The sequence below is a fragment of the Neopsephotus bourkii genome, unplaced genomic scaffold (assembly GCF_033783945.1).
Source record: "Neopsephotus bourkii isolate Nb327-2 ecotype Australia unplaced genomic scaffold, CSIRO-AGI_Nbou_v1 NB_245, whole genome shotgun sequence".
NCBI lineage: Eukaryota > Metazoa > Chordata > Aves > Psittaciformes > Psittacidae > Neopsephotus > Neopsephotus bourkii.
The window spans coordinates 1501630-1526216 of NW_026900755.1; the positions used below are offsets into that span (position 1 = coordinate 1501630).

General features: G+C 40.2%; 1 protein-coding gene across 4 annotated transcripts; it reads left to right on the top strand.

Moving 5' to 3' along the window:
- The first annotated feature begins 1997 nt into the window (after nucleotides 1-1997).
- LSM14A (LSM14A mRNA processing body assembly factor) lies at nucleotides 1998-23920 on the top strand. 4 transcript variants are annotated; one of them, XM_061345935.1, is made up of 10 exons: nucleotides 1998-2371; nucleotides 10922-11085; nucleotides 12467-12599; nucleotides 14697-14819; nucleotides 16633-16809; nucleotides 17141-17203; nucleotides 17914-18093; nucleotides 19647-19818; nucleotides 21402-21630; nucleotides 22587-23920. In XM_061345935.1, the coding sequence occupies exons 1-10, from the start codon at nucleotides 2251-2253 to the stop codon at nucleotides 22608-22610; spliced, it is 1386 nt and encodes a 461-aa protein (XP_061201919.1). In that variant the 5' UTR covers nucleotides 1998-2250; the 3' UTR covers nucleotides 22611-23920. The 4 variants fall into 4 exon arrangements, with proteins under 4 accessions (XP_061201919.1, XP_061201920.1, XP_061201921.1 ...); XM_061345936.1 differs by having other exon boundaries at nucleotides 14700-14819; XM_061345937.1 differs by lacking the exon at nucleotides 17141-17203 and having other exon boundaries at nucleotides 1999-2371.
- Nucleotides 23921-24587: the final 667 nt, after the last annotated feature.

Sequence of the window (24587 nt, forward strand, 5' to 3'; positions counted from 1 at the left end):
GGGTATATCACATCCCCTACCATGCACCAGCCTCTGGGAAAATCGAACAGCACAATGGGCTGTTAAAAACTACACTGGGAGCAATGGGTGGGGGAACTTTCAAACACTGGGATAGACATTTACCAAATGTCACCTGGTTGGTCAACACCAGGGGATCTGCCAACAGGGCTGGCCCAGCCCAGTCAGAACTTTTACATACTGTAGAAGGGGACAAAGTTCCTGTGGTGCACATGAAGAATTTGCTGGGGAAGACGTCTGGGTTATTCCTGCTTCAGCTGAAGGCAAACCCACTCGTGGGATTGCTTTTGCTCAGGGACCTGGATGTACTTGGTGGGTAACGCGGGAAGATGGGGAAGTCCGATGTGTACCTCAAAGGGATTTGATTTGGGGGGAAAACAGCCAATAAACTCAATTGTATGCTGTAGCCTGCTACGTGGCACTTTTATAGCCCACCAAGTAGGTATCTTCAGGTCACCAGCGGCTGGCCCTGACTTCCCCTGACCATCATCCCAACAAGGAATGAACTTTGATAAACCAGATAATCTCAGCAGTGACCAGATGAGTTTTGTGGTGTCATCAGCAGGCAACAATCGAACACTGCACACCATCTCTCCTACTCTGAAAGACTGTTACAAGAGTTGGAGCCTGGCATCATGGACCGGATAAACTCAGCAGCTTTATAGGGATTGGTCCATGTACTAAGGAATGATACCTCTGTGTGTGTGTGTTGATTTGTGTGTGTGTATATATATATATATATATATATATGAGAGAAGAGTGATGGTATATTGAAAAATGTAGGATCTGAGCATGATGTGAATGGTATGGAATAAGGGGTGGATACCTGCAAGAGGCTGGGTGGCTGTGGGAAGAGCAGGCAGCTCCCCCCGTCAGTGAGGAGGGGAAGTCGGGAGGAAGCATAGACAGGACACCTGACCCAAACTTAAGATGCTCTCAAACCAGATCCTCTCCTACAGTGGGCCCAAGGTCTTCATTCTCACAGTCCCTGCATCTGCCTTCCAAGACCTGGGTGGTGTGGTCACAGCATTTGCCATTGAAGATCGAGGCAAAGAAGTCACTCAGAACCTCAGCCTTCTCCAAGTCCAGGTTAGCCACTGCTCCCAATAGCTTTCAGAGGGGGCCTACGTTGTCCCTAGTCTGTCTTTTATTCACAGTCTACCTACAGAATCCCTTGCTGTTATCTTTAACATCCCTAGCCAAGTTTAATTCTAACTGGGCCTTAGCTTTTCCTAAGTTGGTTCCTGGCTTCCCAGACAACATCCCTGTAGTCTTCCCAGGCTGCCTGTCCTTGCTTCCACATTTTATAAGCCTCTTTTTTTCCCCTCGAATTTTCCTCAGCAGCTCCTTATCCATCCAAGGAGGTCTCCTGGCCCTCCTGCTGCACTTCCTTATAGTTGCATGCAACACTCCTGAGCTTGTAGCAGGTGATCCCTTAATACTGATAACGCGGATTGAGCCTATCAATACCAACCGTCTTTGGCCCCCCTTCCCTCTAGGGCTATATCCGGTGGAACCTTACTAAGCAGGTTCCTGAAGAGGCCAAAGTCTGCTCCCTTGAAGTCCAGGGCAGTGAGCTTGCTGCACGCTCTACTCACTGTCCTGAGGATCTCAAATTCGACCATCCCATGATCACAAATCACGAGATCATCCAACCAACTCCTACATCCCCCAGTGCCCACAGGTTACAGGCCGTGGGTGGGGTTTTCAACCTGCGCGAGCCCGGCGAGGGGGGAACCACGGGCTCCTCGCAGCCGTAGCCCAGCACAGCCAAGCATGGGAAGCACTATGCGGCACAGCCGAGCCCGCCCGCCGGAGAAGCCACACTCCACACATGGGCACCCACCAAGCACTCCGCCACCACTGCATTAACTTCCCGGGCGGCCCAAATGGCCGCACCCCCACCTCAGCAGCCCCCCAAACCGCTCCGGCCGGCAGCTCTCGCGAGATCATATCCGCTCCCGGCATCCATTTCGCGGCTGAAGCGAAGGGGGGCGGCTCTGAGGGAAGATGAAGGCGGCGGCCATGTTGGGAGCTTCAGGGAGCTTTTCGTGCGGGGTGTGCTGAGGGAGTCTGCGCAGGGAAAGCTGTCGCTGGGGGATCGAGGGAAGGTCGGGCTCGAAACAGGAGGAGTTGAGTGCCTACTACCACTCTCAGCCGAGGTTGCTTAGCTGTTTGTGGCCGGCTTCAAAAGGAAGGGAGGGGGCTGTCCCTGACCGCGAAGCCACCACCATGAGCGGGGGGACGCCGTATATCGGGAGCAAGATCAGCCTTATTTCTAAGGCCGAGATCCGCTATGAAGGGATTTTGTACACCATCGACACCGAAAACTCCACTGTGGCGCTGGCCAAGGGTAAGGACCTGGTGGAGTGCAGGACCGGGCCCTGGCGGGCCAGCAACACCTTAGGGAGAGGGCGGGAGGGGAGCGGGAGCGCAGGGGGCCTGTTGGGGTCGAGCAAAAACCTGAAAGCGCGGCGGAGTTGTAGGTGGTGGTGTGCCGATGGGAAAGTGCGAGGGGTGGCCTGCAGCCCGCGAGGGCCAAGCAGCAGCTGTGAGGGTCTTGGCAGAGCTTTAGTAAGAGTCTGCGTAGTCTCGGCCGGAGGCGCGTCCTCCCGCCATCTACCCGGACTCTGCGGGTGGGACTGGGGCGACGCGCCGCGCTTTCTGGCAGAGGTGGAAGTGAGTAAGGGGTTGGGAGAGGCGGCGGGACCGCGCTGGGGAGGCCCCGGCTCCCGCGGCGCGGGCTGCTCCCATGGCTTCAGGGAGTGGTATTGGAAGACTCAGAGCGGCTGCCCAGGCACCGTCGCGAAAGAGAGCCAAGAACGTTACCTCTTTAGGGGCTGCTCATAGGATTCCTGAATAGAGTAAAAGAATAACGCCCTTCGAGGTGGAATTGGGTTAGAGTTACTGCGTAAAAGGGAGTAGGAAGGGGAGGTTGGAAAGAGAATTTGTTTGCATCGTAAGGGTTTCAGGGTATAGGGCCGCATTCGACTGAACTGTTAACGCATCCTGGGCTGCGAGGCGTCTGGGGTCTAAAGGGGATCCTGTGAGTGTTAGGATATCATCAAAGGCTGTGAGATCTAGATTTCGGAAGTAGCTGTATGGCAGTGTATAAATCGAAATTGATACTGGCATGAGAATGTACTGTCTGGAGAATGTATGCATATATATGTTTAAGAAAGTTAGGCAGATACGTTTACTGAGAAGAGGGTCAGACTGGGAAGTGAAAAACAGAAGAGGATCTTTGAAACGGGGCATCGAAGGACTTTGCTGTTTCTTGTGCATGATAGCGTGCACTCAACACAAGTTTATTAGCCATGGCAGTGAATGTGTAATATTGAGGTAAAAAATTGTCAGATTTTTTAACAACTTGTTTATAATAGATCCTGCAAAACTCAGTGGTATTTTACTTTACACTTCTTGACTCTGTAAAGTCTTGCTAATAATCTAAATGCATATGTAAAAGCAGAGACTTTATCTAGTCATTAGGTAAGGGAGAAAATTGCTTTGTGTAAACTAAGTACTTGGGACTGAGAGTATTCTGAACCTCAGTTTCTGCTTGATACGATAGGTTTAGCAGTTCAGCATGATGACACTCGTACATTTTACATAGTCTGTGTGTAATAGCTGGGCTGTGGAGTTGATGCTGTTTAGCAGCAGTTCGTTAGCTTTCATCTCACATTGGCCTTTGTGGTAATTCTTGTTTGCGTGCCTTGTCCTCTTATTCCCCTTCTCCCCACCGACAAGTATTATTTAAAGAATAGGTTGCTTTGGTCTGTAAATTTTTACTTTCAAAATGCTTTGAAACACCTTATAGTTGGTTTGCTCCCAGAATTGCATAGTTCATTGCAATAATAAACTTACTGGAATTATCTGTTTTAAAACCGCAGCTAGTATTCACATGAGAAAAAGCCTGAGCAGCGTTAGAAATTCCAGTTGCATGCTGTGATTGTTAAAGTCTGTAGAAAAGCACTTAGAAGAATCTCAACCTTGAGAAACCTGTGATAGCCTTGCACTGAATTAGACAATTTTACTAATGATCAGTTCAATTCTGCATGACTTCTCAAAGAGTGGTTAAGTCATATAATGGCATATATGCCAAAGTGTACATAAGATAGAACTGCAGTTACAAATTTGAACTACTCTCTTCCTACTGCTCTCATCAGAAATGTAAATATAAACCATTAAATTTGCTTTAATAAAACTTAGATGAGTTAGCTGAAGAATGTGTGTTTTGTAATACAGTGTCATGATTCAGAAGAGAATAAACCCGTGTTTCTAGGTCACGTAGACCCCAAAACCTTGAGATTAATCTGGGAGCTGATAACAGCCAGATCAGACTGCAAAACAATTCACCATGTTTATGAACAAGTTGTTCAACTCTAGGGTACTGAAGATTCTGAATAAATGAAGGTTTAGGTCACATGAGTGCGGTATGATAGCTTCATATGTAAGGTGGCAAGTGTGGTTAATTATGGCCAGATCCTTACGTGAAAAAAGCAGATCTTCCTTTTGAACTGTCTGTAGCTGTAAGTATGTTGATCAGATAATAGTTACCTCTTCTTGCTCTGGTGAGTCCAGAAGTTGAACCAGAACTCTTTACCATAGATCTTTAGAACAGATACCAAAACTTTCTGCCAGAAAGAGACAAGAAAGGCCCCAAAAGATGACTCAGTGCTTTCAGTTGATTTGCTAGGTAGCTGGGTTCGTGTGGCTGTTACCTGGCTTGAGTGCAGGGTCTCCTCTTACCACTATTTATTTCCTAACTGAAATTACGTTTTGTGACAGGAACTGTAAAAGTAGAATTTGTTCTTGAGTAACTACAGATTTGCCTAACAGTAGGACTTCTGTGGGCTAAACTGAAGTCTGAGATAGATCTTACAAGGTTGTACATATGGAATTGTTTCATTTAGCTTAAATCTTCTGGGGTTTTAGACAGAAATAATACTTTTGGATTGCTGACAGGGTATACTGATTGTAGTCTTCGCCTACTGAGGGGCAGTCTCCTATAGTTCTCTAATCAGCATTTTGTTTAGAGAGCTGTGATCCTTTTACTAGCAAAAGTTGTGGCCTCTCTTGCAAATTAGAGGAAAACAGCAAGTGTTTAAATAACAGCATTTTTGTCCTAATGGACTCTGATAAGTGAAAGCACTGCAGTCTTTCAGAAAATGTGAAAGTGTGTTATTTAAATAACGGAAAATTCCCATTGTCAGATTCCAAATGTTAAGCAATGTGTACAAGTATTCGAGGTTTTTGGGTATTATTGGTGTATACTGTTTCTGGGGGGATGGCCAGCTTTTCAGTGCTAATGTTTGGAACCAAAAACTATCCACCCTTACTTTGAAGTTTCAAGTTAAATTAACTTGGGATGTCCTCTTAGTTCATACTTCCAACTCAGGCTTAATTTTGTCAACATCAAGTCCAACCAATTTAAGAGTAGAGTGCTTGCAAGCCCTGGTTGCGAGTAAAATTTTCTTGCTGTAGAGTGATTGCTGCCCTACCTGGGGGAATTACAGAATAATCTTGATCTTACATACCGCAGCATTAAAACCTAGACGTGATCTGTCATGCTAGTAACACATAATGTCTTTCTAGTTCAAGGCACTGATTTAGAGATTTTGATGTTGATAAGCAGTGTAAGAACAACCATACCGGGTCAGAAAAGGCTTTATTCTCTTAACAGCAGTGGGGAATCCGTAGGCATGTGGGTATAAGAAACAGAAAATTATTTCCTGTCTCTTTGATACAATGCATCAGTTTTCAGTTAACAGTTACTGGACCATTGAGACTTGCATTTGGAAACCCTGTCATTAATAATAACAGATATTAATGAAATAGCTTCCAGTAATATAAGTAGTAGTTATATTTCTGGCATTTTTAGCCATCTGTGATAGTTTTTACATAGTTTAATGACACATGAAAGAGAAAACTTGCTTTCTTTTAGACTTTTACACAGTATTAATTGGGGAAAAGACTCGGAAATTTAGACAGTTAAATTCTTGTGGAGACTTGAGTATTTCCTGTAGTTCAGAGGTGGGAACAGGAAAGGGGGGTTAAATTTGTATCAAGTTTTTTATGAAGTTATTTTTTAGCCAGTTAAATGACATGATCCCTTCATGTTTGAGGTTTAGGGCACATGTGCCAAACCAGCCCTGTGTGTAGTGTGTTACAGTAGTAAAATTCGCCTTGTCAAAGCCCACTCCTGGCTGCTTCCCTTCTATCTATCTTCCTCTTAGCTTACCACCCCTACCAGTAAGGCAGTACAGACTGAATTAATTGTTCTGAAGGTATGAGCCTGTCACAGGTTGGCTGCTTTGCATTAATATGTTTCCTGTAATGTGGTGTGCAGGCATCTAAGCAGAGATGGCAACTGAAATTACTTGTTCTCATGGAAATGGTCAAATTTTAGTTGTCAAGCTTCTCATGGGTGCATTAGTTGGGAAAAAACTGGTTTCCATGTATGTATGCTTAATATGAAGTAAGGCTGGTAAGATTGTGTCAGTACTGTGTACAGAGACTGAATGGTTTACAGTAATTCACATTGTACAGGAAGAGAGTCCTCTTGCTAGTAGAATGTATAGCTTGGCTTCTGATTAACACTGTATTTTTCTGTGTTAATCAACAGGCAGTCATTTCTGTTAACTGATAGAGATAGTTGCAATGTTTTCCTTGGATGCTGTAGTAGTATAATACAATAATATCTGTTAAAATATAGTATAGTAGTAATACTGAAGTCAGTTAAAAATATCTTCAGAAGTTTGCCCGCAGCACTTTAATATGAAGTTAGTGGAACTTCTTGGGCATAATGTTACATACATGAATCTTGTCGGGCTCATTGGTGTTAATTTCTTTCCAGCTAGCTACTTAATTGTGTGTATTTAAACTGACAAAAAAAAAGTTTGCTTTTAACTTGTTATGGTTGCCTTTTTATTTGAAAGTTCCTGAGCCAGTTTAGCTCATTTAAACAACCAAACAAAACAACCTCCCCCCCCCCCGAAAACCCCCAATGCAAAAAAAAAAAAAAATAATCCCCAAAATACAGAAAACAAACAAAAAAGAACATTTGCCACAAAAAATCCCAAACCAACAAAAAAACCTCACCACACTTAAATTGACAGGGTAAGATTAAATGGGTTTACCATAGTTCTGGGAGGTGTTACAAGACTGTTATCTTTCACATGCTTATTTTAATTTCCTGTCACTCTTCAGTGTTTTACTGTATATGTACCATTGTACCTGGTTCTGGAGGAAGAATGTCGTCTGAGTAAATTCCCCAAGAGACAGAGCTGGATAGAGCTCTTAAAACTGTTATGCTACAATGCATTGTGGTTTTCATACTCAGGCAACTTAGTATTTCTGATAATGCAAAACTGGGTTTTCTTTCTGTTTTCTTTCTATTTCCTTCTAAAAATACTATTTTACTGTCCACATTTAATATTGGGCTTTTTCTTTGATGAGCTCAGATTATGTTAAATCCTGATCCAAGCTAGGAAGATAGCTATCCCTTTGCAAAATACTAAAAGTAACATTCAAGTCTTTTATATTATAATACTATCTGAAGAACCTAGCTGGGATTGAAACTGCAAAATCATCAAGTAGTCCTTGTCCTAAACTGCATTGCTAGATTGCTGCCTGTGCAGTTCTGGTTCCTTGTTTTAGAAGGAAATTAGACTTGGAGGTGACTGTTTTTGTTGCTTTGGGACGAGAGGGGAAGATTGAGCCCCAAATTGGAGGAGTTTGCTTACCCCTCTCTACTAGTGTGAGGCCTTATTAGATGAAATTGTTGTTATATTTTGCAGAAAGTTGCACTAAAACAAGTCTGGTTTGGGGTGGGGGAAGGGTAGAAGGAAAAAAACCCCAGACTCTTAGTAGCAACTGTTAATGTGTTTCACTGCAAAACCATTGATGACCATATCGGTATCTTGATGCACTTGCATAGACAGCTGAATGTCTTAAAAATGAATTCCGATTTTTTTTTTTTTTTTAATGTTGAAAATACTTCCTTTTCATGTTTTCATACGTTTATGGTAGGGAGAAAGACAAATTCTTTTTTACACACAGTACAACCCTTTACATATTTTAAGGTGTCATTAAATGAAAAATGTTTCAATTTTTAAGGGAAAAAGAAAAAGGTTTAGAATGGAGAAAGATAATTTCAGTTTCTTAAAACTGTTCTGTAAGAGTCATGTGATGTTAGTATTAATAGTAAAATATTTATCCATGCAGCATAGCTTTGACTTAAATACTTTCAAAACAGATTTCTTCAGTTCATAAAATTTTTATCTGTATGTAAATGTGAGGTGCAGTCTCTAATTTACTACTCTCTTTTGTGGTGTTGTTACTGCTTAGTTTGTTCCCTTTAGCTAGAAAACTAAATAGTTTGCTAACTTTATGTCCAGCTGGTAACCCAGAACCTCATAGCCACTTGCTCACTCCTTCCTTCCCTCCCCCACTCACGAAGGGATGGGGAGGAGAATTGAAACAATGCAGCTCCCAAGGGTTGAGATAATAAGAGTCCAGTAACTAAGGTGTAACACAAACCACTACTGCTACCACCAATAATAATAATGATAGGGGAAATAATAAGGGGAGAAAATACAACTGCTTACCACCTGCTGACCGATAACCAGCCCAGTGGATATGAGCAGTGATCTAGCCCTTTTGGGTGACTGCCCCCAGCTTATGGGGGTAAATGCCCCCCCATAACTGGGCATGATGTGCTGTGGTATGGAATACCTTTTTGGTTAGTTTGGGTCAGGTGTCCTGTCTCTGCTTCCTGCCAGCTTCCCCTCCTCCCTGGCAGAGCATGAGACTCAGAAAGTCCTAGGTCAGAGTAGACATTACTTAGCAGCAACTAAAAACGTTGGTGTGTTATCAGTCTAGTTCCTAGGCTGAAAGTAAAAATCCCATCATTGCACCGGCTACTAAGGAGAAAAATGACTGCTACGGCTGAACCCAGGACACTTAGTGATGACACTATGGCCATTCTTGTGCACCTTCATAGACAAAATGGCTACCGGAGCAACCATTTCAGTGTGGGTAGAGAGAACCAACACAAAATCAACTTTGGTTTTACTTACCAAGACAGCAGGCAAAATGAAGGGCCAAGTTAATTTATTAGTTATCTAATACATAAAGTATAGGATGGCGAGAAAGTGGAGGTAGATCCTTGGTCAAGACAGTGAAATAGAAAAAGCCTGATGAATAAAAATTTCACAACAGTAATGCACATGACCAGTTGGTAACATTGTTAAGCTATTGTGTATTACTTTGAACTAACTTTTGGAAATTCTTCAGCTTTGGATATCTTTTTTTTCTGTAGAGGGAGAAGAGGAGACAGATTTATAACAAAAATGGAAAATCACTTACAAGTACATGCCTTTTTATAGCACTTTTTTTTTTGCTTACTACCGTTCAGAAGACATTTTGAGATGCACAGAAAAAGAAAACTTGATTAAATGAAGCTCAGCAGATGATATAAGCATGACCAAAATAATCGTAACCACTTAATGTTACTTTTCATTGTAATGTGGAATTGATCCTTTTACCTCTGAATTAAGTTTCTCAGAGATTTTTAATACTTGACTGTTTATGCAGTACTAGAAGAAGCAGCAGTGATGGAAGATAGTTGGCACAGCCTGAGAAATGACTTGGTATTGCTTTACACAGCTCTACAGGAAACTCTGCTTTTCTTGACTAATGGTTTTATGGCTGCAAATAAGTGCCTAGTGATGTCTCCAAGTTGATGATGTATTTGAAAATGGAGGGAAAAAATACGGTGAATTAAAGCAAAATACAGGTATTTTCTCAGCATAACCTGTAGTACCTTACGAACCAAACAAAAACCTCATAAATGTAGAGAAAAGATAGTTGTGAGGGATTCTTGAAGCTTCTGCAGGTTGAGGTTCAGTAGAATGTGATTGTCATGATTTTGATTTTTCTTCTCTGGTTTCAATTGTTTAGTTTTTGATTACAAAATTCTAGCATTTGGAAACATAGCTCTTGAAATTTTGTTTCGCTTAATTTTCACCTAGGGTTGGCAGTCTTAAGGTGAGGAAAAGTCTTTCAAGAGGGTAGTGAAAGTAAACTTATGTTATCCATACACAGTGCTAGTGATTTTATGTAGTGCAGAGGCAGAAGCATGATAAGCTTCATCCCTATGCAATGTGAAAACTGTTGGCATTCAGCTAAATACTTATAAATAAATTTAATGTCTTGATATGTTGCACCCTATGCAGGCACCCTTAAGAAGGTGGTTGGGGCCCAGTGAATTTACTTAATTTGGCAGAGATTGTGAGAACCTTACACCACCACCAATGCCTTTTGCTTACTGAAAATTGCATATACCTGCTATAGAATTTCTAATTTTTATATCAGTCTTGATTCAGACATGGAATCTATTGAGAAATACTTTGCTTTAGGTAATTTTTAATAGTTGAGTTTCTACTAGTATTAGCATATTTTTTTCCTGATTTGCAAGTGCAGAATATGAATGCAAACTCCTGTAGTCCTTGATTCACAGGAATGACTTACCAGACTTCATTGGTGTTCCTATTGCTGTAATGTCCACAAGGTGTTAACTTTGCAAAAAACTGCTTTGTTGTTTCCCCTTATAAAACAGTCAAAATAGTCAATGTGAATGATAGCATAAATGGTGTCTCAGTGAAAAATAGGTGTCTTTCTGCTCCATTTTCAGTTGAAATTTATAAGATCAAATAACTTGTTTTAAGTCTGAACAGTTGATAACAACAAAGGATATGCTGCCTATTTGTGTGGGGTTTTTTTGTTGTTGTTGAACAAAATTTTTTCTTTTTGTTTAAAGCTGTTGGTATCCGCAGTATATTTGAGACCATTTTGTTAAATGCAAGATGTTTTTATTTTTTGTGCCTTCCTGATTTTGCAGTTCGCTCCTTTGGCACAGAAGATAGACCAACTGATAGACCTATACCGCCTCGTGATGAAGTCTTTGAGTATATTATATTCCGTGGCAGTGACATTAAAGACTTGACTGTTTGTGAGCCACCAAAGCCCCAGTGTTCTTTGCCACAGGACCCTGCTATAGTTCAGGTAAGTCAAAGCATATTTTTAGATGTTTGTTCCTGAAGTTATAATCTGGTAGCTTTAAGTGCTTTCTAGCTGAGTGTTTAAAAAATAAAATGTTTGTTGCTGTAAAGTTCACAGCCCAAGGTAAAGAACTGTGGAAGGATTTTCTTCTGTGTCATGTCTTTTAACTGTGAAAGTCAAGGCTGAAATCTAACTCTAGCACAATGCACTGGATACCAAGGCTGTCAGTTTTATCAAAACAAGTAACGACTTTCAGTAGACCTTGTTGTCTTTTTGGAAAGGTACTGGGATTAGGAGGACATGTATGCAAGACTTCTTGGAAAGGTGAGACTTGGTGTAAGTCAAATGGAATAGAAGCTGAAACCTCTCAAAATCATTAGTGAGTTCTTCTGTTTGTTTTTCTTTTTCCATGTTCATCTTTTTTTGATGACTCTGAAGTTTCATGTAGCAGTGTGTTTTTGAAAAGGCTTCATACGAAAGGGCAGTTACCTGAAAAAGGAATATTTAGTTGCTTAAAGAGAAAGCAACTTGTATCTTGAAGTCTTCAAGGTTAAATAAGCCATTATTCCATAATAAATGGACTGACAGGGATATTTTTGATCACTGAAATTTGTTGGCTTATTGATTATGTTTCTGGGGTCTTAAAAATCATCCCTGAGAGCAAGATAGAAGTTCTTGGTTCAAATGGAGCTTATTAATTCTGTAAGTGCTTACATTTCTAATGTTTAACTACTCCATAAGGTAAAATTCTTGATAATTCCTTACAAAGTAGTCTTGCAGTCCTCTGAGCTCTTTTTCTAAATGTGGTGCAACTCCTGTCCATGATGGTTGAGAGCTGTGAAATAGCATTACTGCGAAGCCAAGTAATAGTAAGGGTCTGCCTTTCTCGAGTATGCTTGAGTCTTTTGTTATTCATGTAGTATTTGAAACTATAAGGAAAAAGATATGACATTTTCCAAATTCGATTACGAAAGCTTATACATGTGGAATCCAGTATCTGAGGTTTTAGGGAGAAGGTTGCAGAATTTTGTGGTATTGTTTTCACAAGTTTGTGATCTTAGAAAGGTAAAGTACTTTCTAAACTGTGTAATAGTTGTGAAAATGTTTTCTGCCAACTGTTGTCTGTGATGAGTTTTCATACAGAGTAACGTGTGTAAATTATTTTTTGTTGTTGTTGTTGTTCTGTCTTCACTTGTGTTAAAGTGGTTAAATTCTTGATATTAAAAGAAGCAACTTTGTGAATATTGAGATCTTGTACACATACTAGCCACAGCAGTGGTGGGGTAAATTTAAAAGATAGTATTAGAGTATCTGATTTTCTTGCCTTGCAGAACTATTTCTTTTTGTGTGAACATGAGTTTCTGCAAGTGTATTTTGTCTTTAGTCTTCATTAGGATCTTCGACTGCATCTTCATTCCAGAATGTGGGGTCCTATGGTCCTTTTGGCAGAATGCCTGCATACAGTCAGTTTAGTCCAAGCCCACTGGTGGGGCAGCAGTTCGGCGCCGTTGGAGTTGGTATGTTGCTTTTGATTATTTGGTGTTTTTCTCTAAGTGAAGTTATGTATGCATAGACAGTAATCGATGCTTACAACTTCACCTATGTCTTTCTTACTCTAAAGGCAGATCCAAGGTCTTCAATCTGTATCACTCCCACAGTTTAGAATCATACAATCATAGAATAGTTAGGGTTGGAAAGGACCTTAAAATCAAGTTCCAACCCCTCTGCCATGGCCAGGGGCACCTCGCTCTAAACCATATCACCCAAGGCCTCGTCCAACCTGGCCTTGAATACTGCCAGGGATGGAGCATTCACAGCCTCCCTGGGCAACCTATTCCAGTGCCTCACCACCCTAACAGGAAAGAATTTCCTTCTTATATCCAATCTAAACTTCCCCTGTTTAAGTTTTAACCCGTTACCCCTTGTCCTATCACTACAGTCCCTAATGAAGAGTCCATCCCCAGCATCCCTATAGGTCCCCTTCAGATACTGGAAGGCTGCTATGAGGTCTCCACGCAGCCTTCTCTTCTCCAGGCTGAACAGCCCCAACTTTCTCAGCCGATCTTCATATGGGGGGTGCTCCAGTCCCCTGATCATCCTTGTGGCCCTCCTCTGGACTTGTTCCAACAGTTCCATGTCTTTTTTATGTTGATGACACCAGAACTGCACACAGTACTCCAAGTGAGGTCTCATGAGAGCAGAGTAAACAGACAGGATCACCTCCTTCAGTGTGCTGGTCATGCTCCTTTTGATGCAGCACAGGATACGGCTGGCTTTCTGGGCTGCGAGCACACACTGAAGCCGGCTCATGTTCATTTTCTCATCGACCAACACCCCCAAGTCCTTCTCCGCAGAGCTGCTCTGAATCTCTTCTCTGCCCAGCCTGTAGCTGTGCCTGGGATTGCTCCGACCCAGGTGTAGGACCTTGCACTTGGCATGGTTAAACTTCATGAGGTTGGCATCAGCCCACTTCACAAGCGTGTCAAGGTCCCTCTGGATGGCATTCCTTCCCTCCAGCGTATCAACCGAACCACACAGCTTGGTGTCATCAGCAAACTTGCCGAGGGTGCACTCAATCCTACTGTCCATGTCAGCGACGAAGATGTTAAACAAGACCGGTCCTAACGCCGATCCTGGATTTATCTCAAAAGTAGTGTCTTTCATAGTCTTTGCAGCTCAAATTAAAGCAATGATGATTGAGAATTAAACACCCTATCTCAAAAGGGTTCCTGTATGCAGTAATGCATTTTATTTTGTATATATTCGTTGTATTCGTCGTATGTTAGCTTTATTTCACAAGGGTAGGCAGCTCCTCCACAAAACCTCTCCAGCTGTGTTCCAGGTTGATGGGGTAGCATGGATCTTAACAAGGGGTTTGAATTGTTCAGCAATACATGTGCCATCACAGTCCTCCAGCTATTCAGAAGATGGTAGCCTGACGTGAAGTACACGCTTAAAGTATTTGTGAGCTGCATTGGTTAAATGCTCCTTTCAGATGCTTTTGGAGACTCGCCAACCAACTTTCAACCATCTTACTCCCTTTTGTTTTGTTTTTTTTTCAATTCCACATTTTAGTTTTTCACATAGGAACTTAGTTTGTGTAAATGTTGTGGCATCAGCATTACTCCTGGTGCTGAAAATGTTAGCCATGTGAAAGGAAGGCTGTAGAGCTGGTCATAACTTGGTATCAGTTAATAAGATGTGGCAGTCATATTTTTGTTTAAAGTATGTCGAGTGGAAACATATGCCAGTACAGTTTGTTTATTCTGTAAGATGCTGTCATGACTGTGCAGTGTTAATACTTGTGACATAAAAGTCAGCAGTGATTTGGGGGGGGGTGTGGTTTTTTTTGTTTGTTTGGGTTTTTTTGTTTTGGTTTTTTTTTGAGGGGGTTAGATCAAAATATTAGAGTTTTAACAACTTACTGTGAAAGAATACATGTATCACATTATTCTTAAAAGCATACAGGAAGGGCAGATTTATGTGTACTCTAGAATAACTGCCTAATATGACTTCACTAATCATTTAGTGCTAATTTGAAGAAAAGCAAACACCCCCCCCCACCCCCCCCGAAAAAAAGTCTAAGTTTTACAACTATATTATTTCTTTCGAAGCAGGAGGTTCTTTAACATCTTTTGGAACAGAGTCTTCAGCCAGCACTAGCATGTCCCAAAGCACTACAGTTGGTTCTGCATTTACAACAGATGCAAGATCACTAAAAACACAGATGTCTCAAGGTAGATCTTTTTTAATAACTATTTGATCTTTTTTGACCAATCGTGCCTCCATGACTTATGTGGTTGCCAGAAATGGTAACCAAACAGCTGAATCCTGACATGAAACACTTGATATTAAAACCAGAAAGTGTTGAGGGGCTTTGCACTTCCTCTTTACGAGTGTTTTCCTATCTTGACGGGCTGCATAGGTAACTGTTAGCAATATACCTGTTGCTCTCCTTAAAGCCATCTGTATTGAACAGCAGGACTTGGTCCCACTGAATACTGTTTGCAGATAGGTGACTATGGAAACTCAGTATCTAGTTTTATTGCTTACATGCCAAAACTCAAGGTACTTCATACTGACTGAGTTGTGAAGTTCTTCAGCCTACAATTTTAAAATCTGTATTCTTAAAGGTATTTTTTTGTTAATGTGTATCTAGGTGAGTAATATTAACAACTGACCTGATTGCTTGTTAGAGAAAGCGACATGACAGTTAAGTTAGCTTAATAGTAGTAGAATGTATGGGTAGTTTGTGTAATACTGGAAAAAGAAAGTAGAAGCAAAAAGCAACTTCTTTATGCTTTTTTGAGTGGCAAAGAAAAAAGAAACTAAATGTTGACTACCTTCACCCTCACTTTTCGTGCAGATTTGTTGCTAGCTCCTCAAAATCTGAATGACATTATCTGCTGCTCTTCACTCTTCTTTGCTGCTTGTTAAATAATAGATATATTCCTAATGCTGTTTTTAAGTTTATGCAGTCATGTTAAAATGCAAAACGCTTGCAGCAAACAGGGCTTTTCTTGACTTCTACTTGAGATTTGTATACCAGTTAGGACTATTTTGTAGGGTTAGTTGAGGGGATTACCAAAAATAGGTTCTAGGTTTGTGTTGCGTTCATGGAAAGTGGGGGGGAAGCATGCTCAGCATTTACTGTTTCTGTGTTGAAGGAGTACCTTGGGTTTCTGTAGGTGAAATTGAAACACATACGATCACTGGACTTAGTGTATGACACATAGGCCAGATGAATATGTATTCTGACACCAAATCTCCTGGGGGGCACCGAAAAGTTTTCATCTCTGTGTGTTTGCTTTTAAAATATTTATCATCTTCATAGATTCTGTGGCGTTAGTTTGTTGGGTGTGGTGGGTTCTTGTTTGCTTGGTTTTATTGTGGTGATTTCTTTTGTTAAGCTCTTTTTTTTTTACAGGATATAACATTGCCCTTTTACTTACTGGGTTTTGAATCTCATTCTAATTTCTTAATAGTTTGACCTATATGCTGTCATAAACTTGTCTGGCTGCATCAGATGTTTCCATTCTAAACATGCTTCTGGCTCCAGTCACTCATGGCTGCAAATTGAAATATATGAACAGCACTCTGTGGCACCTAGCCATCACGATTCATTTACTTTGTCGTGATCATACAACAGAGTGTGCTAGATAAATGAAATTTCAGTATCATAATTACATCTCTGAGTTTAGGAGAAGTCACTTTCCACTTGGCTTTCTGTAGAAGCAGAAAGTATTTTTACCTCCAGTCGATCAAAAACTGTAATTCCACAGCTAAATGCACATCATGGATGGGTTGGTAGGGATCAGTTGTCCTACCCCTTTTTTTTTTCTTTCAGGCTGGGGAAAAGGGAATTGCTAAATAGCCTTCATTGTAGATTAGTGAATCTGAGGGTACAGAAATACCTATTTCTTTGGACACAGCTGTTTTGACTGGTAAGGCAGATAAACTTGTCAGTCTAGATTGCTTGAGACCAGTAACTAAAATCTGTAGATGAGAAATAACTCTTTGGGTTTTGGTTCTGTTCTGGTTTTGTCCCAGGTCGTTCAAGCCCTCAGATGGAGCACTTGAGAAGGAGCCCCTCCATGGAGCAATCAGTACAAACAGCTTCAACCCACTTACCTACTCCAGCGCCAGTTGGGAGGAGGAGTCCTGTATCAGCCAGACCTTTGGTGTCTGCTAGCCAAAAATTGTTAGAGAATCAGGAGCACAGACGAGGTAGCTTTGAATAATTTTCATATGGCTTTCTTTTTCCATACACATATGAAGCGCTCTTTTTAAGGGTAACATTTAGGAATTTTCTTGCAGTCAATTTCTGTTTGACTGACTAGCAGAGACCTTGGTTTTATGTATTTCTTTTTGAAGGCAAAGCATATATTCAAAATGTCTTTTTTTCTTTTTTTTTTTTCCCTTTTATGAATTGAACTTCTAGTTTACTTTTTTATAGATTTGGAATTTTTTTGAAATATGAACTACATAACTATATACAAAAGTATGATCAAAGATACATAATCGGATAAATAAATAACTTTTTTATTTCCAACTTTAGCTGAAGCACACAAGGTTTCAAGATCAGAAAATGAACTCAGAAATGAAAACAAACGACAAATTGGTAAATCTTGTTTTGAGAAATAGCTGTCATGTTTCCAGACTTTGTCAAGTTTTTTTAAAAGTCTGCTGAAATACATCATTCTCTGTAGTTTGCGAAGTGTTAGGTCTTCATAAACAGCCAGAGATCTTGCAGTTCAGATTACATTAGTAAAGAATTTATGTATTTAGAATTATTTCATGTAATTGTTTCTAATGAGTAATAGTAACTTTGCATTGGGGTCAGAATCATACAAACACAAAAAGTCAACATTATAGAGAATGCTATAAAGAGCAATCTTCTGATTGCTCCATACTAAGGAATTTGAATAAAAATGCAAAACCAAGCAGTATGCGTGTATTTAGAAACACAATAGCATAAAATAAAACCTGTCGCCTTTCTACAGAAACAGTGGACTGAAAAGCCAGTAACATTTTAACTCTTCTTTCAAAAGCTTTATGACTTCTAGAAAGTCATTTTAATACCAAGTTCAGTACCATTATGCTTTGTGTGTCACTGTCATAATTACTGTAAGTGAATTTACAAATTACGAGCTGCTCCAACAGGACCTAACAACAGAAGTGTAGGAAGAGGATGCATGAAATCCCAACCTGTTACGCCAGGGATTAAAAAGCGAACCACAAACCTCCACCCAAAAAACCCAACCATAACCACCACCCTCAAAGGAAAAACAGTCCACAAACCAAAACAAAATGCAATTTCCCTCTTTTCAGTTCCAGGTGGACCTGCAGCACGGAGAGGCCGTGGAGGTCACAGAGGGGGTCGAGGAAGATTTGGTATTAGGAGAGATGGTCCAATGAAGTTTGAGAAGGACTTTGACTTTGAAAGTGCAAATGCGCAATTCAATAAGGAGGAAATTGATAGAGAATTTCATAATAAACTTAAACTAAAAGGTAAATCATTTTTGCTTTAATCATGGTAAAAACTGTGTCTTGCTGTTTTAATCCTGTCTTGAAGAACAAGTTGTAAAAGGCATATCCTATTAAGTCTTGTTTGCAGTTCTTAAAAAAAAAAATCAATGAACAAGCAAACTGGAATCATCTATTTAATTAAATGATTGTGTCAGTATTTGAGTTTTGAAGGCATTTTAACTACCAAATATTGTACATCATGTTCTAACAGATCTGTTAATTAAAAATTAAGATTACTTGAGCAGAAGTCCCAACAGTGTTTACTTCTGAATTCTGGAAAAGACACAGTAAAAGAAAGCCTGCATTTATGTTTCCAATTATTAATAGACTAAAGCAGTCATAAAAATGTGAGTTTGGAATCAAAACTTTGTTGGAGGATCCACAAGAGTTTCAGTTTAAGAAAGTTTCTGCCATTTCTTTCCCTTTTACCCTTTTCCAAGGAAACAGGAGTAGTTTGAATCTGTATTGCCAGCATGTTTGTCTTTATTTTTCCTAGCAGGTTTCTGTTTTAATTATCTCATCCTCTTGTGACCAGCCACCTGTTTGTTACACTGCTGCATCTATTTTTGGACAAAATTGTTGCAGGTTAAAATAAGGCGTTCTCTGTTTCAGTAGATGGCTTCTAAAAACCAGGAAACAAAAGGTGGGAGTGAGTGTTCAGATTTCAGTGTAGAGAAAAGCCACCAGTGGAGTCCCGTAGTAGTATTTATTCTGTGATGCTTACCTCTTTCTGGATCATTTTTAAATGAGAAATGAGTTGACAGTTTGCTGTTGATACAATATTTTTTATTACTCAGAATAAGAAAGAGGAAAGGGAAAGCAAACCATAAAGAGCTACAGAAATATTTTATGAGACAGAGTGGTCATTTTGTGTGTGTGTGTTGTGGAAAGGTTGAGCTGGCTATCTGAATTTTATGTGCAACATTATGAGATGCAAATTTGTAACCATTCAGGAATGAGACTCTAAGACTGTAGTAGGTAGTTCTGCTGAACCACCAGCTTCCTTTTCAGTGCCATTCAGAAAAGTAAGTTGAACTTCAGGCATTATTAGGAAGCAGATACAAAGTCAGTTCATTGCATATCATGAGTGCTGGCCCTGTTTCTCAAAGGATTAACGGCAGAGCTGGAAGACAAAGGAGAAGGGCAACAGGGATGAGAAAAACATGAACGGCTTTTATGAGGAATGACTGAGTGAGGCTTTTATGTTTGGAAAAGAGGTAGCTGGGATGGTAGAAAATAGATGGCTATCAAATGCATTCTACCACAGATTTCTTTTTGTTTTGGGGATTGGTTTGTTGGTTGGTTTTTCTTAATTAAACCTACAGATAATATAGAAGATATCAAACTTCCAGACAATAACAGCAAAACATCCTAATTTATGTGTCAAATTATTTGACTTTCCCATTAAATTTTGGGGGGGGTGTGGGGGGTGTGTATTTTTGAACATTCAGTATAGTTTCTGTCTGTCTCGGAATTAGTTAATAGTGCTGTTTCATTTAGTGTAATAGTCTGGAAAGCTTCTGTTTATTTTCCAGAAGATAAACTTGAGAAACCAGAGAAGCCTGTAAATGGAGAAGACAAAGGTGACTCAGGTGTTGATACCCAAAATAGTGAAGGGAATGCGGATGAGGAAGATCCACTTGGCCCCAACTGCTACTATGACAAAACCAAATCCTTCTTTGATAACATCTCCTGTGATGACAATAGGTATGACCTGTGAGGGGAAACTTGTTAGTCTTCTTAATGCCTGTTTATGTTGCAAGTTAGTGCCAGCACTATTCATTAAAGTCAACTCTGGTTTGAAAATGAGTAAAGCTTATTTCCACATGCAGTAGGCAAAAAATAAAATAGGAATACCAAGCACAAAATTTCTTTGTGGGCAAGTCCAGTGCAATAATAAGAAAATATTTTAAATGTTTTTTTTTTTCCAAACTATACTTCTGGAACTTAGTATGCATACTCCAGAATCTCTTTTACAGATTTGCTGAAGTAGGTGTTGTGATTTATTTTCCTACTAAATCACCACTTTAGTTAAATCAGTTACAACTCTGCCTTAGTAATGGCTTCTAAGTAGATCACGTAACTGTCTTGGCAAGTTGTGGTGTTTGAATAGGAAGACAGCATTTCAGGAATGTTAGAGCTTGTCTTTCGCTGTTGTCCTTCTTATTAGACAAGGTGGTATGGATTACTGACCTATATGAACTATGGGGTGGAGAGGTGTTGATATGTAATGGATGGGAACCTAGCTGGGAGCTGATTCCCTCTTGTGACTGAGAGATACAAGGGAGTATGTTTTGTCAAAGTGTATTTGGTAGAATATGTGTTCATTGTTACTGTTTGTCACAAAGATGCAGGAAAACGTAGATGTGCAGCTGTTCTATGACCTTCATACTTGGCTACACTGGTGTGCCTGGCCAGCACTCTCACAGTGGACAAATGAGATAATGAGAAACTGCATGGCCCCACAAATAAACAATTAAGAGATCTGGCATAAAGTGGGTTGTTTTTCAAAGGGTATAAAAGGAGGACCCTCTTGTGGCCAAATACAGAGCCTCCCCTATGGGTAGACACACTGCATAGGAATTTTCGCAGTTACCTGAAACTCCTGGCATTGGCTGCAGCAGAGCTTCCCAGCTGAAAGTGTGGGCCTGGATGGTGATTGGTCAAGTATTTCTTCTTAATCTCTGTTCTCTCTATGGAGTAATGAATTGATTCATTGCTAATTTTCCTCTGTACTTACATGTGTATATATATGTATATATATACACACATCCGATTTGCTTTATTGTACTTATTTACTGTGTATATAGAGGTACAGACCCTATTCATGTTAGTGTACTTGTTTAGTAAACTGTATACAGCTAGTGTATAACATGCTGTTTTGTTTCGTACTCTGCCTGTCAGCAGAACATGTACTGACAGCTAGATAAAATAGCATCTGTAACTGCAAATTTATATTTTCTGTGTCTTGTTTTAAATTGCATATAACTTCTTAAGATTTATTTAGTTATATGATGTTATATGCAGAGGATACAGACTGTGTCCTTCTATATTGGAAACTCTTACAGCATTATTAATATATAATTAGTGATACTGTAACATACCCCTTTTTGTTGAGAGAAATGAATTGTGGCACACACCTAGATTCTTGCAGAAGGGATAATGAAGATTTACAGTGGGATTAATGTATCATTTTTCATTTCATGGGCTTTTTGGTGATTCTGACTAACCCAGGCAATCTTCCTTTTGAAGTGTGTTTTACGGTGATCCTTGTTTCTTTTGTGTGACAGAGAGCGGCGACCCACGTGGGCTGAAGAAAGAAGATTAAATGCAGAGACCTTTGGGATTCCACTGCGTCCCAATCGTGGCCGTGGAGGGTACAGAGGCAGAGGGGCGATTGGTTTCCGAGGTGGAAGAGGTCGAGGAGGTGGAAGAGGTGGCTTCACTGCCCCCCGAGGATTCCGTGGTGGATTCAGAGGAGGTCGTGGAGGCAGGGAATTTGCTGACTTTGAATACAGGGTAAAATATATTTAATGTTACTGTAACCTGATCCACTGTTCTTGGAGACTAGTAGTGAAAAACCTCCTGCTATTAGATTTGATGTTGAACTAGAATTTTTTGAATAATACTTTGCGTATAAATTTTCCAGTTTACATTGGAAACTTGGTAAATTCAGTTCTGTATGAAAGGTTGTGGATCATACATATGATCTCAGCAGAGTTCAGCTGTTTAGAGAAACAAAATCTTGCAACAATTTCAGTGCAAGATATTTTTCTTGACGTCAGATGTGTATATGCAGCTGGAACATTGGCTTGTGAAGGAACAGCAGTAATACTGGCACCCTGTTCAGAATCAGTATCAAATGTAATTAATCATATTGGTGCAAGGAATTGTAGGCTTTTACAACTCTGACTGGCACAGAAAAACTTTGTCTGGTAGTTTACTGCATGAGCAGTTACTTTATGTCTGAAAATTTAAATATTTTTAATAAAAACAAGAGGGGTTGGATCTTTTTCTCGTGGCTAAGGATTTCTGACTGTCCCTCAATTACTCCTGTGTTAGTTTGCAACAATTAGTCCTGTGATTTAAAGACATTTTTGGTAGCTGAGCATGTTATTGAAATGAGGGGTAGAAGATCAGAATTTCTGCGTGAAATAATTTCACAGCCTTCCAGCTAAGTGGGAGGTAATGTAAAGACCTAGAATTTGTGCCATGTCCAAGTGACAAGCTGCTTCAGCATGTGCCAGGTGAAGGAGCATTAACCAGACAGTAACCCTGCTTGCACAGGGAGGTCTCTTTTCCTGTTGTGAGGATGGGAAGGAGCCATCACGGTACATCTTGGCCTAATGCTGTTGCCCAGATTAATTTGTGATTATATTTTTGTAGTTGTTTTTGTGGTGTTTTTGTTTGTTTTGGTTAGGGGGTTTGTTTGTTTTGCAGATTTAATTTTAATCTTACACTTTTGTTCCCTCTAGAAAGACAACAAGGTTGCTGCATAGTCTACAGGAAAGCTGAAACTGGGTGAACATCTAGATCTTCTTGATCCAGAGAATTAGTTTCAATCTCTGCAAAGAATGAAGTTAATTTGCTGTATACTTGTCACCAGCACTGGGATTTAACTATTTAATTTCAAAGGGGTGTAATGCAGTTACTTAAGAAAAATGGCCATCTTTGAAAACAGTGAGCATTAAATATATTTGAGAAAGAAGGATGAGTAATTTCTTATGTATAGTTAATTATAAAGCAGTACTTCGATGGAGTTAAGTATTTTTTCATCACTGAAAGGATTTTTCTTACTACTAAACTGTATTTGATAATTGCTTCAAGTTGTAAGAACAATTGTATGCAGAAGGCCGTCGATACTGTGAGTGTTTTGACCCACTGAAGTTTGTTTTTTGGAAATCCTGTAATATCCCTTTTGAGATAGTTGTACTTTTATCAACTAGAGTGCTGGACAGTAGGTAACTTGCTTTGTCAGTCAAGTATGTACACACAGTAAATACTGTTTCTTAGGCAAAGGAATCTTTTTATATAGTTGTAAAATTCCATTGTATCCCATTGCCAAAGAAACATCACAAACTTTGTATAGCTGTATAAAAAGCAACTAATTTTTTAAGGAATAAACATTTTTAAGTCAGCAAACATACTGTGTTATTGCGGAAGTTGATATGCTGAAGAACACTGAATTTGTTGTTTTTCTTTTTTAGCAGCTTTTTGGTCTTAAATGTTTGATTTTTGTATTTGGACTCTAGTGAAGACTTTAAAAATACTCTTCCATCACACAGAACTGGATACATTTTTCCTCTTTTTTGCAAGGATATAATTTTTTAGTTTCTGGCATATCACAGGATTTGACCAAATTAAAGGAGATGTTTTAAAGTAAGGAGAACAGAAAATTTAGTGTGTCAAATTTGCAGTTAATTTTACTTCGTGATAAATATTAACTTTCTAATGATGGACCAGGCACACAAGTTTGTGATTCTCCTGGAGTGACTGGGTCTGATACATGTCTCCATTCATCATTTTTTGAGCTGTTAACTTTGTTGTAATACCTGTAGACATAAGCAATTTAAAGAATTCTTAGTGTTTGAAGTTGTTTGCATTTTGCTAGGCCATAGCTTGGAGACATTATGACCCAGGTTGTAAGACCGTGAAGTCACAGCTGATGTAGAATGGACTCTGCCAATTACGAGTGACTAGTTATGATGCTTTGATGCGCTGGAATAGAAACCCCAGTCATTTGTGTCTGTCTGTGTGTATGAAGGCCACAGAAATAAAGGGATCCAAAGATTAAAACCTTTTGTTCTAATTTGCAGATTTCATTTTATTTTTCTTCTTAAACTTCACAATGCTCAGTGGTAATAAAAGGTGGAAGACTGCACTGTTGGAAAATTGGGATATTTAAAAGTGGTGATAGAACCTTAATTTTGTAACTTTTGTATAGCACTACAGGGAAGTATTTTGTAATTGGTTTCCTTATTAAGGTCAAGTAGAAGTTAAGATAATATTGTTTAGTAATGTTTTTTGCATGTTAACAGCAATGCCTTTTGGGATCCACAGATCATAAGTGTGAGCAGCCGTGGGGGATGCTGGACCGCAGAGCCAGTGCTGTGCTGTTGCAATAACTCTACTGCAGGCTGTGGCCCGGGCTTATTTAAACATGAGTTGTAAATACGGGCAGTCTGTGCTGGGAAGGGGGTGAGGCGGTCCGGCCCTTCCCGCGAGGCTGCCTGCAGGGGCTGTGGGCCGCGCACCGAGGGGATGTTCCTTTTGTTTTCACTTTATGTTAAACCCCAATAAACCGTTCCCTGAAGACCGGCTCTGGAGGTTATTTGATTTACGGTCGGGGAGCGGCGGGCGGCTCACGGGCCGCTCAAAGCGCGCCACCACGCGGTCATGGGGAGAGCGGTGGTAGGAGGGAGAAGCCGGGCGGGCCACGCCTACCGCAGCGCAACGGACGTGCCAAGGCGCGCGGC